Source organism: Labeo rohita, chromosome 4 (assembly GCF_022985175.1).
Source record: "Labeo rohita strain BAU-BD-2019 chromosome 4, IGBB_LRoh.1.0, whole genome shotgun sequence".
Classification (NCBI taxonomy): domain Eukaryota; kingdom Metazoa; phylum Chordata; class Actinopteri; order Cypriniformes; family Cyprinidae; genus Labeo; species Labeo rohita.
The window spans coordinates 29,790,341-29,806,164 of record NC_066872.1 but is presented as its reverse complement, the minus strand read 5'-3'; the positions used below and the strand labels follow the sequence as shown (position 1 = coordinate 29,806,164).

Below are 15,824 nucleotides of genomic sequence, written 5' to 3'. Positions count from 1 at the left end.
GAGTGTGTTAGTGAGGAGGTGTGAGGTGAATGTATGCTCATGTGAGGTGTGTGGGTTGTTTGATTCTCAAGACAGACAACTGTTTGGTCTCTTTTTTGTTTGAGATTTGTCTGTTGCGGTATTATATTGTCATATAGTGGTATAGAGCAATTTTCTGTAAAATTCTGCAATGTGACACACTTTATTTTATATAAAGCAACTTTTTAAAAAAATATACACTACCAGTCAAAAGGTTTTTTTTTTTTTTTTTAAAGAACTCTCTTCTGCTGACCAAGCCTGCATTTATTTGATCTAAAGTACAGCAAAAAACAGTACAATTTTAAAAATTTTTTTCTGTTTAAAATAACTGTTTTCTATTTGAATATATTTTAAAATGTAATTTATTCTTGTGATTTCAATGCTGAATTTTTAGTATCATTACTCCAGTCACATGGTCCTTTAAAAATCATTTGAATATTCTGATTAAAAAAAACTAAATCTTGAAAAACTGTACTCAACTGTTTTAAAATTTGATAATAATAATAATAATAATAATAATAATCCTAATAAGAAATGTTTCTTGAACAGCATAGAAAATTTGACACTGAACACTGGAGTAATGATGCTGAAAATTTAGCTCTGCTCACAGAAATAAATTACATAAAACATATTCAAATTAAAAGCAGTTATTTTAAATAGTAAAAATATTTCACAATATTACTGCTTTTGCTGTATTTTTGATCAAATAAATGCAGGCTTGGTGAGCAGAAGAGACTTCTTTAAAAAAAACATTAAACATTTTACTGTTCAAAAACCTTTGACTGGTAGTGTATATTAAATAATAATATACTTAGTATGGTGTATTAACACAATTCTTTAAATGTGGATGATAGGATGAGCACAGTAGCAGATGTTTAAATGTATTTTAATTTATTTACAGTTCAAAAACAGTAGATTGGTCTATTCAAAAATACATAGTCCCAAAGCTCAAGGAGGATTGCCAGCAGCAGCCTGAGGGAATATGGATGATTCCAGTGCAAAAGACAGAGAGTGTGAAAGTAAATTCACTCGTAATGATTATCCTCTGGTATCTGTATAAGACACTTCATAGGACGAAATAAGAACCTGACCGCAGTGAGATATCATTTGCCTCGGTTTGAAAAATGCAGTTCACCGTTATTTCCAGGCGCTTATTGTCCAGTTATAGTGCCTGGGTTTGAGATTCATTTGAAACAATTCACACTTGTCTGCAAAGCCTGAGTAGTTCCCAGAGTTTAAATGTTGTTCATTCAATGAGATCCTAAAGAAGACATAAAAAAAAGTCAGCCAAATAAAAACAGCCAAATTCAATTAATAATATTGGATAATATTGAGTGATTTATCAAGCTCACATCATCTGAGTCCTCCTGGACTTGGAAGCCATTTAGTTTGCTGTTGGGGCTGTTCTCATTGCTAACACACAGATCATCATCTTGGAGTTGCAGAGCCGAAAAGCGATAAGCAGGTGACCTACAGGGGGCAGAATTTGACCAATAGAGAATCTGACTTCTGCAAGGCTATCTTGTATGAGAAATATCAACTGTGGCTTTAAATAGATGTAACAAGTTTTATCATGTGACCTTACCTTTGCCCACAGTTTATCCTCCTTGATGTGATTATTAAAGCTGCAGTAATAACCAAACCAATAACCCCCACACAAGTACACACCACAATAAGAGCCAGCATGCCCGGCTGCAAATAGAAAGACAATAAATGTATTTATCCAGTTGTGATGCATTCTTTTAAAGCGCTGATTCATTTATGAACGAAATTCATATTGATATTGAGAAATACGGCATTCTTGCTCGTATTGGTTAAGCAAACTATATTTATGCTCTTTATATTGTAACACACATAAGTGATATCACTTTGTTTTTTTGCTGTATAGTGAATAATGATAGTCATGAGAAATGCCACTCACTGATCTCTCAGTATGCGAATTTAGGGAAGCTGATGAAGTGTCCTTCCCACAAAGCTTTTTGAAAGCATCTTCTCTTTTCAGAGGGATGAAACGCCCTTCACATTTATCGCCAGGAATCTTACGATACCTGTTTAACACAGTGGTATCGTTATAACAGTCAAGTGTATGTGCGCATGTGTAAGTTTTACAGTTTTGTTATATGGAAATCAAGATATATTTCACCATTACCCTGAACTCTGAAGGTCATCCAGCTCGCCATCTAAGCAAATATCCTTGGTTTGATTCAGGAAGTCCGGTTGTAGGAGACACTCCGAGGTGTTCTCGTGCCGATAGAAACCGTACTCGCTGTTGACAGGAGAGATGTTCAGAAAACACTTTCGTTTGGCCACAAGCAGAAGTCCAAACCTCAGCGTGGTGCAATTTTTCCTACCACATGTAGTCTTCTCTAGTGCAAGGACATGGACGCTGCTGACGGCTGACCACATATCCTCTCCCATTTCTACATGCAGACAGTTTGTTCAGTCTTCTAAACGTCTCTTTGTAGCCCAAGAGGCATCCGTCTGTTTCTGGGTCAGAGTCATAGTCAGAGTGCGCCAACCACTGCACATAGTCCTCTTCACCACCTAGGAAAAGAGATGATTTGAACAAACCCATAAGGCTAAATATTGCATTGTCACATCTGTAGTACAAATGCCAAATTCTGTCATGAAAGTCTAAAGCAGGTTGATGGGTCGTCAACGCAAACTGATGATATTCGCGGTGTTAAACTACTTGGCATAAGCTGATTGGTACACGTTCCATACGCAGCCAATATACTTGCTGCTTTGAAATCCTTCACCTTCCCCAGCTCCACCTGTTTAGATCTGCTACAAGTTATTAGTGAACCAGTGCACAAGAAGAAAAAAAAAAGTGATGAAAGCAACCAAACTATGAAGTTAAGTGAACAAAATGGTATGCAAGCATTGCTTTGTTTACAGTTTGCATATCCATCGTCCTAGCTATTCTGGTTTCCCTTTCTGAATGACATATACAGACTACTGCCACCTTCTGGTATGGAGAGATATATATCTCAAGCAAGTTCAGAATGTAAGTGCTAGTTGCTCTTTGGCTGTATTTTTTGCTGTGTTCAAGTGCAGATTTTTGGTTCAAGCAGCACGTGAACCGATCAGCTCTTCCTATTTACTAGTTCTAGCATGAAATAAACTTGAACGAACATCAGAAAGTATATTTTTTCAACCATGGAAAGACGTCAGTTCACACCATTTTTCAAGTTCAAGTCCATCGACGTTAACCTACTTTCCTGTCTGGTTAGTTTGTCAGACAAAATGGCAGATTCAGTGTTATGATTGGTCAGATCGCCTGTCAGTCAAACTCCCACGAAGGGATTTTTTTTTAAGTTATATTTTTGGGCTTTTTGTTACTTTATTATTCAAATAGGACTGTACAGAGATGACAGGAAAATATTAGGTAGAGAAAGGGGAGCGGGATCAACAAAGGACCTCGAGATGCGAATCAAACTCGGGTCGCTGTGAGCACAGTTGTGCTGTATATATCGCCGCACTAACCACAAGGCTATCAGGCGCTGACCGAAGGGTCGATTCTACACTATTCATTGATTTGTGTCTTGAAATGTTTCTTACATTCTCTGGTGAGCAGGTGCTCAAAGTCTATGGTGACAGCCACCCACATGGGCTGATCATCATCATCTGGGCGGTAGCCAAAAATGCTGATATTCATTGTCTTAGTGCCCGGCTCGGATGCCAATCCTGCCAAGAAGATCGGGTGGTCTGTGAAATTAAATATTTTCCAACACTGTCCTTCATCTGTGGAAAACCTGAAAGCATTCAGACACATAATCATATATGACAGTGACCACAAATTAAACATTTGTTCTTTCAGAACAAGAACAAAGTGAAATACAACTGCAGGGCAAGTGATAGTGTGTTACTTTATTGAGCTGATCTCTCTGTCTCTATGCGCCTCCACGGCCACTATCAGCCCTCCAGAGTCCAGGATGCTATAGTGGTGAGGTCCTCTCAGAGTCCCCCACCAGGTGTAACCGCCATCCCCAGACACGTACACATCCGGGCGAGCGGCTGAAATGGAGTCACCAACACTACCTGCAGTAACATTTAACAATCAGACCAGTTTGAATGTTAAGTTGTGAGGATAGATTGAAAGGACTAGTACCATGGGCGATGACCAGACCAATGGCATTTGGTTCAGAGAGAGGCAGCATGGGAGTGATTCCACTGAAGTGACTATGCTCTCCGTGGATATGGAGGTTACACTAGAACAGAAACGGAAACAATCACACACATATTTACTGTAACTTTTAAAGGGAACCCCAGGTATTAAAAATTGTATGGCTTAATATAACATAAATGATGTCTCTTACTAAAATATGTAGTAGCAAACCCATGAAAGATTTATATTATTTATAAAATCCACATCGTTTTATACATATTTTGGATCCTTAGGGGCAAGCATTATTTTGATGACACGAAATGGTTGCACTTGGTGAGCTACTGGAGCTAACTGTTGCTACTTTTACTGCAACATACTTGGAAAACACCACTTGAAAAATAAATTACTACTCTAAGAAACAAGCGTCGGCATGTTTACATCTTGCCAGGATGGCATCTAGCATTTCTTGTTTTGGTTGTTTGTAAGCTCTTTCATCAGCTGTGGTCTACTAAAAGCCTCAAAGTGCTAAAGTGGAGAGAACAAAGACATCCACAGGTATTTTTACTTTCTTTTCTCCTCTTCTTATCACTAGGAAAGCTGTTAAGACTTACATCACTTCTCTTGTTGCCCTATGACTGAAAATTACAACCAAAAGCTGCACAATGTGTCATTGTGTCAGTATTTTATTTTTCAAGTTGTGTTATGGTAAAAATAGCAACAGGTAGTGCCAGTAGTTCACAAAGTGCAACCATTTTACATCATCGAAATAATGGCGTATCAAAAAAATTGGTCTTGTAATCGTGTAATTGTTTAAAACTGCCTTTGTGTGAAATGTTTGTCCACTTATGGATAATTTTAAAATGTTCAATATGTTCTTACCCAGCTTGTTGTTTGAACAGGAAATAATACATCAACAGAGTGTGAAAAAAGTGGTGCAATTTCTCATCACTCAGTCCTCAGCAAGTACCTTTTTTGAGGTTTCTGGACAATTCACGTTCTCTGGCTTCTTCAGAAATCTCCATCGCCCACCTCTGTCGAACGTAATGACTGAACGAATGCGTCCATCTGTGGTCCAAGAGGAGTATAACATCTTTTAGTGATGACATAATAGTGTCACAAGGAATAGTTCATCCGAAAATAAAAATTCTGTCATCAGTTACTCAACCCCAAAAGACTTTTATTCATCTTTGAAAAAGCAAATGTAATTTGAAAGTCCACTGAAAGTCCATTCAACTTTCAACAATTGCAAAAGAAATTCATATGAATACATTGGTTTAATCTAAATCTTCTGAAGAGACACAATCGCTTTATATGATGAACAGATTTAATTTAGGCTTTTTTAATGCACATGCATAGAGCACATCAAATATGGTAAACAGAAGCTTAAACGTACTTCCTTGATGCAGAATTTTAATTTATGGTTAAACTAACCATTTGGGAACCTTTTAAGACAAATAATCTTCCAAATGTAGGTTCTTGGGGAGCCTAATCATTCAGTTCTGTCAATTATCATTTCTCCTCTATTTCTGTTATTCTCCCTCTATGGGGGGGGTTGAACTCAGAGCTCAAGTTGAGCCTCGGGTTCGAGCCTCTATTAGGAACGGCAAGCAAAGTTTGTTTACAATTAACCATCAGGACTGGATGGGCAGGCGGACTCGTGAAATAACATGAAACAAGTGTTCATACCCTCCTCCAGTATGTTGGTGAGATAGACCCCTCTCAAAGACGTAACGTTAGTGAAATCACTCTTCCCCTCCCCGCCGAACAGGTGACGCTCCAGAGACTTCGAATACAGGATTCCACGGTCATCAGAGGTGTAGATAGTCCCAAAATATGTGTCTTCTGTAAGCATGTGAGAGCACATCACATACAAACACTCCGCTGACACAGCTTTCTCTCAGACGAGATAAGAGATCAGCCATAAGCCATCATTATTCACACACATACACAGCAACCCATCTAACCGGCTTCATGTGACAAAATGTGAATCGAACATCCAGTGAGAAACAGATCCAAATGTGAAAGGCATGATGGGAAATAAGATAACTCATCACATGAACCATGGACTGTATGTCATACATACATGTAAATACAATGAGGGGTGTATTTGTGTATGACTTGCTCTAGTGTGACAGTGAAGGCTTGACTGAAAGACTACACCATCCTCACTCTTATCTGTTTCCTGTAATCGTCACAGCACAAAGACCTCCAGACTCGAAGATGAATAGCATGCAAAGCTGACCCAAAAGAGTCCAGCATTTTGTGCAGAGACATTCATTTTATGTCAGCACAAAGTGGAACTCGCTTGACAAGTCCAGCCTTCACACTGTTAAACTGACAGTGACGGCGGTTGAGCTGTTAAATAATACTGATAATTTTCTTTTACAGGATGGAGAAAGATTGAGGAAGTTAAAAAGCGTGAAACGGCACCTCCAGGGTTGTCCACATGCATGAAGATCATGTCCTCGTCGCCGTCCAAAACGGAGTAGAACTGCAAAAAGACATCAACAGTGAGTCAACAGTTGCACACAGCTCTCAAGTCCTGTTGTGAGAGGTTGTGACAGGTTTTTTTCTGCCAAATCAGCAGGACAAACTTGAAATGACGAGTAACAGCACAACTCTCATACATCTTCCCAAACACATTTATGAAAATAAAATAATAATAAACAATAAATACATTGAATTATATTAACAATAATTAACAATAAACTAATAAATTATTTTATTTATATTATTTAATTATATTAATATAAAATTAGTCAAATAGGTTATTTTTTAAGTAATTAGAAATTATAATACATGATAAATACAAAAATTAAAAATATATTTATCAGTTTTATTATAAGTGTGTTCAAACTTGTGTTAAAAAGAAAAAAATATACATTTAATTACATCAATAAACAATAACGTAATACATTACTATTGTGTTTCTTTATTACATTTCTTTATTATTATGTAATTATGTTTAATTATATTAATATAAAATCAGCCAAATGTATTTTTCTTATTTTTTACATTATTATTATTATTATTATTATTATTATAAATTGTATTATAAATACAAAAATTATGTTTATCAGTTTTATTGTGTGTTCAAACTTGAGTATTAAAAAAAAAAAAAAAAAAATTAATACATTAAATTTTATCAATTAATAATAATACCTAATATATATATATATATATATATATATATTTAATTAAATATTATTATTAATTAATATAATTAAAAGTAATGCTCTTTTTTTCATTTATGTGTGTTTAAGAATTTGTGTGCGTTTCACACCTGTTCTGTAGTTGCTGATGGTAGCTGAGCTTTTTTGAAATTGTTACCCTGGTCTGAGGACACATAGATGACACGGGGAGAGCCCTGTAAAAACAACATCTCATAAATCAAGCATGCTTTGATGATTATTACAGAAGGGAAAGGGAAAAAGGATGGGCAACATTGTGTGTGTGTTCATGTGGGTGAACACATGCTTGAGTGTGCATGTTGTTTGAGGCCCACACCAGTTTTTCCATGACAGAGGTAAACAGGAAGCCACCGATGTATCCGAAGGAGAAGATGTTCTTGGCGATGGTGGTGAAATTTTTGCCGAAATCCTGCGTCCGTCTCAGAATAAGCTCGCCTCGTCTTGCTGCCTCCACTGGTTTAAACCCAATTAATAAATTAGCATTCAGTTGATAAGCATTAAATTGAATTCTCAGTTGTACGTAAAAATGTATCTCAAAGAAGATTCAGTTATTCTTGTCTAATGAATCCTTTAAAGTTATTTAATGAAAAAACGTAGATTACGCACCAGTTCCTTTTGGGCTGGAACTGAAGAAAAGAGTGATTCCAGATCCCCTGGAAGTGAGTAAAAAAGGGAAACTATATTTTACTTACAGAAATTATTATTTTTTCAATCAGATAACATTTCTTTACTGTCTGTAAAAACTTAGAAAAATATTAGGGCTGTCAGTTTAACGCATTAACTCAATTAATTAGTTACAAAAAATAACGTCATTAAAACATCTTAACGCAGTTAAAGTACTGGCCGGGCCCCAGACCTGTACGTCATCTTATATTTCAGGGCAACAACTCCACAAATGCAGTTATGCCCTAAAATTCAAGATATTATTGTGAAATATGCCCCTGTATTTATTTTGTCTTATATATATATATATATATTACATATCATAGGATATCACATGGCCGGCAAGAGCAATATGACATATTAAGTGCTGATTTTGTCCCAATCTATCTTAAATGTGATTTTATACAACAGTTTAGTAAATAAGAAGTTGATATTGTGTTATATTTTAAACACAATTATATGTGTTTTTGCTCAATTTTGCAGAGAACATATATATAATATTTAAAAAAAATCAGTATATTCAAATACACAGACATCCTACATATTTAGTTTCTTGTTCAGTTACTCATGTCACCCTGGTATTGTTCTCACCATGTGAACGTGTGAACTCCTTCGTGAACTTTAGACCAACTGATTCCAAAGTCTTGTGAGAGCCACAGACTATCCTAAGAGAGAGCATATCAACAAACTGTCACATATTACATCTTAAAGGGATAGTTCACCCAAAAATGAAAATTCTGTCAGTAATTTCTCACCCTCATGTTGTTCCAAACCCATAAAGCTCTTGGATTTAATCAAAAATATCCTAATTTGTGTTCCGAAGATGAACGATGGTCTTACAGGTTTGGAACGACATGAGGGTGAGTAATAAATGACAGAATGTTTATTTGTAGGTGAACTATTCCTTTACGTGTCAACTAATTAGAAATACAATTAGGTGGCAGAAACCTGAATCACACCACGAAACCATACTTACGTCAATGCTGATGACCGCAAGGTATTTTGGGTCCTGGTAGTGGAACTGAATGGCCTGTGCTGGATGGAAAGGAAGCTGCAATGATCTGAACGTCACACCAGCATCCATTGATGTAAAAATAACTCCTCCTCGAGACTCGGTGAAAGGCACGTTGGCCGTTAGAATCACCTGTAATGGTGACAAAAATGTTTAAAAAAGTGATATATAATTTACTTATAAAACAGTGAAGGATGGAAATCATGAAAAAGAGAAATTACAGTGTGGGTTTTCTTTAAGATGATGACAAAAGTTAGTTCTAAAGAACTAACACACAGCAGGATATTAGCTTCACACCAACCCCACTTCGGAGGAAGTTAAAAAAAAGTGTGGTTTCATTTTGGTGTTTGAGTTTTAACACAAACAGGCTGTTGTCTGTTAAACAATGAGATGTCTCAAGACAATTAAATGGCATGGCCTTTTCTGTTTGGACAGAATCTCTCTTGTGTCAGAATGGAAAAAAAAAAACACGTACTTCTCACATACTGACAACTACGTACAATGACAAAGTTTACTGAAGAAAAATCACACTTTATCTAATACTATTATTAGCTAAGATCAGTTTGACTTGTCACTTTCTCAGAAATAAAGCCATGGCTTCAGACTTGATGTTAGCACATTTACTTACCTGTTGAGGGTTCCCAGGTCCAGCACTTATTCCAAAGTCCTTATTTATAAATGTGTTGTTAATGGCATGGGAGACATCATGAAAAGACTTTCCATAGTCATCACTATAAAAAAGATATTAAATCAGTTAAGAAATCCAAAATTGGTTGCATCTTTGAAAAAAACAGCTGGCTAGGTCAATAAACTGGACGATTTTTGACTGTTTTGAGATCGGCATCTGTGTTAGCTTACCTAATTAAAGGAGATATAGGATGCAAAATTCACTTTTACATGGTATTTGCATATAAATGTGTCTTAGCAGTGTGCGTTTAGTTTTTTGAGCAGTATTATGTCATAGTGCCTCAAGCCCTGCCCACGGCTGCTAACGGACTGTCCCGTATTAGCATATTTCTGCCCTCAGCCAGATGTATGCCGACTGACAATTTCTCTGCGTTTGAGCAGCTGTAGCGACAACGTCTTGTAAGCAATGCAGGTGTTTTGTATTTAGATGTAAAAGTGAACATAAGAATCTTCATTTTCTCCCGACATCAGAGCCACTGAGGACGCAGTGGATTTGTTTTGTTTTTGGAGGTATCGCGTCACCGAATACACAAAAAATGGAAGAAAGGGGTGGGGTGAGCAGCAGCTCATTGTCATTTAAAGAGACATGCACCTAAACTGGTCGCCGTGTACAGAGCTGTTTTTGACTAAACGGGTAAAAAGGTCTTGTTCTACACGACCATTGAGGAATTTTAACCAATGTGCTGTATATGTTGCAGATATTTCATGAAGACTCTAATGCATGATACCAACTTGTGGAAAGTGGACATCTAATGTCCCCTTTTAAAAACCTGTAAAAGCATGAATTGGCCACACTGGTCTACATCAGAGGTGCCCAGTTCTGTTTCTGGAGATCTACAATCCTGCAAAGTTCAACTCCAACCCTGATCGAACACACCTGAACCAGCTAATGAAGATCTTCTTGAGCAAAGGTCTCAAACTCCTGGAGGGCCGCAGCTCTGCAGAGTTTAGTTCCAACCAGCTCCAAATCACACCTGCTTGAAAGTTTCTACTAATCCTGAAGACCTTGATTAGCTGGATCAGGTGTGTTTGATTTAGGTTGGAGCTAAACTGTGCAGAGCTGTGACCCTCCAGGAATAGCGTTTGAGACCAATGTTCTTGAGCATCTCATAATTACAGACAGGTGTGTTGGATCAGGGCTGGAACTGAAGTCTGCAGGTAGATTTATCTTGAGGAACAGGATTGGGCATCCTTGGTGTATATGTTATTTAGGTAAAAACTGCACTACTGACCTCCTATAAATACGTGACGAACCACCTTCATAAAATGAGTCTGAGGGAGCACTGAGTGTGGAAAGAACCAGGATTACCTGAGATGGACAGAAAATGATTCACATTACCTCTGCATAATTTCTTTAAATAATAAAAAATGCATGAAGACTTTATATAAAAATTGACTAATTATGAATAAAAAGCTACAATGTACATCCAAATCATCAAGACAATAACCTTAAAACAGAGAACTTGTTGAGATATCTATGTTATTGGTAATCTTTAGATTAATTGGCAAGACTGACTAACCCCAGTTCCATCTCCAACCCATGTGAGCGTAAAACTGGATCCATCATCACCATGAAACCCAGTCTGGAAAAAGACCAGAGGACAGAGTTGCACATATACTGATGGAGGTCATTGTAGTATAAAAACATACTGTAAGTTTCAAAACTCAAAACTTTCTTGTTGGTCTAAAAACAGCTTGTATTGAAGCCAATCTGATAGGTTGTGCAATGTGCCACCTTCACATAAGAAGATCAACACCTGATTCTACATCACTGCCTGTTTAGTCCTGTCCACCGCTTAACGCATGTAGTGTAAATAACAAAAGAGGCAAACGTAAGCCTAGGCAGGAATCAAGCAATAAACTTTTTTTGATTAACCATACTCTTAAAGGGATCATGACATAGATTTTTTTTATTATTTCTTATTTATTAGCTCCTTGAGGTTCACTTATTATTTTAAAGTTTTTTTACACAAAAAAACAAATATATATGAGGAAAAATGATTAATTTCTACCCTCATTCTGACCCTCTGTCTAAAGGCCCATTCAGAAAAGGATTGATTCTGATGACTCTGATTCTATTGTTATAGTTGTGGTTGTGATTTTCAGAAATGCATCTTTATAGTTATCGTTCTTGGTGTGAACGAGCCTTTAAATGACATGATTTGAGGGGCAGGTCCTTTAAGGCTTGTCAGTAATCAGCCACTGTTAAGGCCAGTTCACACCGCACAGACAAACTCCAACATACACATTTGTTGGGTTTTGCTGGATACGTGTGTTACCCCTGTTGACATCTGTTGCCGTAGCTGATCAGAGTTTGTTTTCAGCTTACTGAACATGTTCAGTCAGCGATTGTTGGTGTCTGCTGGGGCAGTGTGAGCATGACAGTTATTTTTTAAAAAAATCTAAATTCAACACCGGTTTTGTTTCAGTTTGTGCGGTGTGAATTGGCCTGTATGATTGGCAAATGTCAGCTTGTGGAAATGTAAGTATTTGGCTTGTTAGAAATGTATGTGTACTAGCATAACCTCTCATAATTCCTCATTAATTCTTTTCTGATAACTAAAACATAACCTACAATAGTAGAGGTGACTATTCAATTCATCGTCTAATGCACACCAATGGATTAAGCATTAAGCATTAAGTTGGAAAATGAGCCTATTTTCAAAAAAAGTGGAGTGTTTCTTTAATATCGACACCGATAATCGGCCAGGCCGATAATCGGTCAACCCCTACTCTGAACAAACATATAATCCTCCGACAGGATCCAGGATGCCATTAAAATAAACCATCCACTTGTTCCTGATGCTGGGATCCTTTTGGAGTCTGTTTAGATATGCTAACAAGCTGTTTAAGATGAGCATCAAAGCATACTTTCTTTCACTCCTTCGTTTGTCTTGTTGTTGACAGACTCAAGCGTGTGGACTATATCAGAAAGTGAACAAGCATTTGTATACTGTATCAAGAGTGGACAAGACAGCAGCAGTTATTATAATGGGTTCTATTTGCTTTTGACATGCTGTCTTCCAGGGCAGGCATGTGTTAGCCGTTAAGCGTCAGTTAGAAGTTGTTAGAGGTTGTTTGTTCACTTCATTTTATCGCATGATTCATTTACAAACAAGACTACACTGTAAAAAACAATTTGTTGAGTCATCTTAAAATAATTTGTAACCTGGCTGCCTTCAAACTTTAAGTTCAGTCAACTCAAAAAAAGTTTATTCAACTTGAAATGTTAAATTATACTAAGTGACAACTTAAATATTTGAGTTGAATCAACTTAAAATTTTAAGGCAGCTGGGTTACTTACCCAGTTTAACAAACACAAATATCTAAGTTGTTACTTAGTACAACTTAACATTTCAAGTTGACTAAACTTATTTTAGTTGACTGAACTTAAAATTTTAAGGCAGCAGGGTAACAAATTATTTTAAGCTGACTCAACAAATTGTGTTTTTTATTTTTTACAGTGTAGACTGAAACTAAAAGACGATGCTGTTTCAACTATGTTGTATCCGACAATAAGGTCGCTCCACACAAGTGTGAGTAACAGTTTTTATTATGTGGTCACTATTGCTTTGTCTGTTTTTACAGATTGTTTGATATGTACTGAGTATTTATGCATTTCTAACTTAAATCACATCAGTGTCCATCTGTGAAGGATGTAGGCTGTCAAACATACACAACTGTTAGCCAATCACAATGCGACTGAAACTACTGCGTTTGACTATGAAAAATATTTAGGAGCACCAGTGCGACTGACCCGATCGGTATAACTGTGTTTGTGCTGAGGGGAGCTGCAAAGGTTTCTACATGTTTTACAACGTTGAGTAATATATCATAGACATATCTCACAAATCCTTTTATAAACGAAGTGTAGAGACAGTTTAAATGAGAGATTCATTGTGCAGTGTAGAGAGCTTCGTTGATGTAACTTTGTGAGATCGTGATTTAACACAACAGGAAAATAAACAAGAAGTTAATATTAAATACATTGTCTGACTATAACACTATTGCCTCATTTTGCTCTTATTTCGTCATCAAAAAAGTTTGAAACAAGTCACAACTGAGCCGCTGCACATCTCCATTCAAACACAGTGGTGTTTCGTTTATAAATGAATGTGCGTTTTTAAACTAATCTAGTGAGTCAATGATTCAGTTTCCCATTCATAAAGAGTCACTTGCTTTATTCCTGAATGAATCAGCCGTTCGAACGAATCAAATGAATGAATGACTCAGTAATTTAATCAGTGACTTGCCACCACCTACAGGCATATTTAGTTTCATTTTTAAAAGTATCTTTTCAGTTATTTAAATCATTTAATATTTCTGTATTCCAATTTTTATATTTAAACATGAGTTTATAAATTTGATTGCACTCATGCAACCTCTGAGCCTCATTACACATGTGAAAATACACCTACAAGCCACTTTTGTGTTCTTCTGTGCCAAGTAGTACAATTAATTTTGTTAATACTGATTTCATTTGATTGGTAACTTATCCTTATTCTACTTGTTCTTATTCTGTTGTTTTAATTAGAAATTTTAAAAGTTTTTTTTATTATTTATTATTATTATTATTTTTTTATTTGACATAAAAGATGACATTTTTTAATATAGTTAGAAAAAAAAAAATGGTAAAAACAAAATTCCCCTGTAAATCACTTTAAAGGCCAGAGTCAAATATCACCACATAATGGAAAGGCTAATTTTGATCGCTAATTATTGATTATAAGGTACCCCTGACATTTTGACTGTGCTCCTAAAAAGAAAAGTAAGCGTAGAGCCCTGAATATACATAATTATCAAAATACCCGAGTTGGCTTGAAGAACACAGATAAATTTTCTTGCAGTCGAGTGTTTATTGTCATTGTGCAATTATGATTTTAACATTAAAGGAGCTTTAGGTAATAATGTAGCCATCTAGGAATACCGTCACAGTGATGTTACCATTACTCAAACATTTTTTCCAAGGTTTGCAGGTCTGAGTAGCCTATTACTTCTAAAGTACAACTTTTTTAATGTCAAAATCTTGAAAACATTATAAGTGGACCTCAGAGTACAGTGCAAAATAATAATTTAAAAAAGCAGTTCATGACCTCTTTTAAGGGATAGTTAACACAAAAATTTAAATTCTCATAATTGACTTTTCATCATGCTGTTCCAAACATATAGGACTTTATCATCGTTATTATTATTATTATTATTATTATATAAAAATATACATGAAAACTGTTTTACTGTTCTATTTCAGTGTCCAAGACATTGGACAAATAAATAAAATGAGAAACTTTTATTTTCCTGTTTAATTTTGCGAACTATCAATTAAAAACATCTCAATTCTAACCGTTATTAAATAGAGAAATACAAAAGTGCTACAGGACTACAACCTTTGTCACCATAACTAGGAGTAAAATACATTCAGGTAAACTGGGTCACCTTTTGACATTCATCTCAATGTCAAAAATAAAATGCCAAAATAAAATTGATTTGGATTGAGTGGACTTAAGTATCTCGTTCTCACCTCGTGTGTGTGGCTGAGCAGAAGCGCTTGGTCTTTGGGTGACAGTGGAGACTTGCATGCCGTAAAATGCGCTTGTCCACTCCAGGTGTCCCGTCTGTCTCTCGAGTGTCCCCGTGCAGTCCGAGAGAATGTCACTGTCCTCGCATTACGCTTCCCACTTGCAAACGCGTCCTCAACGAGGACCAGTATGCACACACTACCCAACACAAGCAGTGTCCAGTTCATGACTGTATGACAGATAGAAAGAAATAAGTTTCCTAATGCCTCAGAAGATGCGCGCTGGGGGAGGAGTAAACGCCACTGTCCATGCTCCGACTCACCGCAGATGCAAGGCAAGTGTCTCAAAGCGATTTGAGTTGCCTACCTCATCAACATATCGTTCGGAGTCAGCAGGATGGCTGCATTTGCAAGTCTATAATCCCAAACAAAGCAACGTTTTGGTACATTATAAACGTGTACAGGACATCAGGTGCAGGATTTTAAGCTTAAAGGCGGCAGCATTTGAGTAGTGTGAGAAAATTATAATTAAAATTATGGTAAAATTAGACAGGTGCAACACTTTGGGCCTTCACTGGACTGCCAACACACTCTTATAACAATTCGTATCTATTTTACGTTGCTACATTT

General features: G+C 36.4%; 1 protein-coding gene across 1 annotated transcript; it reads right to left on the bottom strand.

The window, feature by feature from the left end:
• Window positions 1-914: 914 nt before the first annotated feature.
• si:dkey-159a18.1 (sortilin) lies at window positions 915-15,485 on the bottom strand. The gene is made up of 21 exons (XM_051107061.1): window positions 15,198-15,485; window positions 11,200-11,262; window positions 10,912-10,988; window positions 9,621-9,723; window positions 8,957-9,124; window positions 8,572-8,645; window positions 7,924-7,970; window positions 7,634-7,770; window positions 7,410-7,493; window positions 6,557-6,617; window positions 5,813-5,968; window positions 5,094-5,191; window positions 4,130-4,229; window positions 3,888-4,059; window positions 3,580-3,773; window positions 2,370-2,562; window positions 2,168-2,284; window positions 1,940-2,066; window positions 1,604-1,710; window positions 1,371-1,488; window positions 915-1,279 (listed from the first exon to the last, which is right to left on the bottom strand). The coding sequence occupies exons 1-21, from the start codon at window positions 15,420-15,422 to the stop codon at window positions 1,265-1,267; spliced, it is 2,436 nt and encodes an 811-aa protein (XP_050963018.1). The 5' UTR covers window positions 15,423-15,485; the 3' UTR covers window positions 915-1,264.
• Window positions 15,486-15,824: the final 339 nt, after the last annotated feature.

Excerpts from the sequence above, each read along its gene's own strand:
- si:dkey-159a18.1 (XM_051107061.1), bottom strand. The coding sequence starts at position 15,422 with ATGAACTGGACACTGCTTGTGTTGGGTAGTGTGTGCATACTGGTCCTC. Across the intron at positions 7,494-7,633 it reads CCTCTGTCATGGAAAAACTG|GGCTCTCCCCGTGTCATCTA; the intron begins GTGTGGGCCTCA and ends TTGTTTTTACAG. Across the intron at positions 4,060-4,129 it reads TGGTCTGGTCATCGCCCATG|GTAGTGTTGGTGACTCCATT; the intron begins GTACTAGTCCTT and ends ATGTTACTGCAG.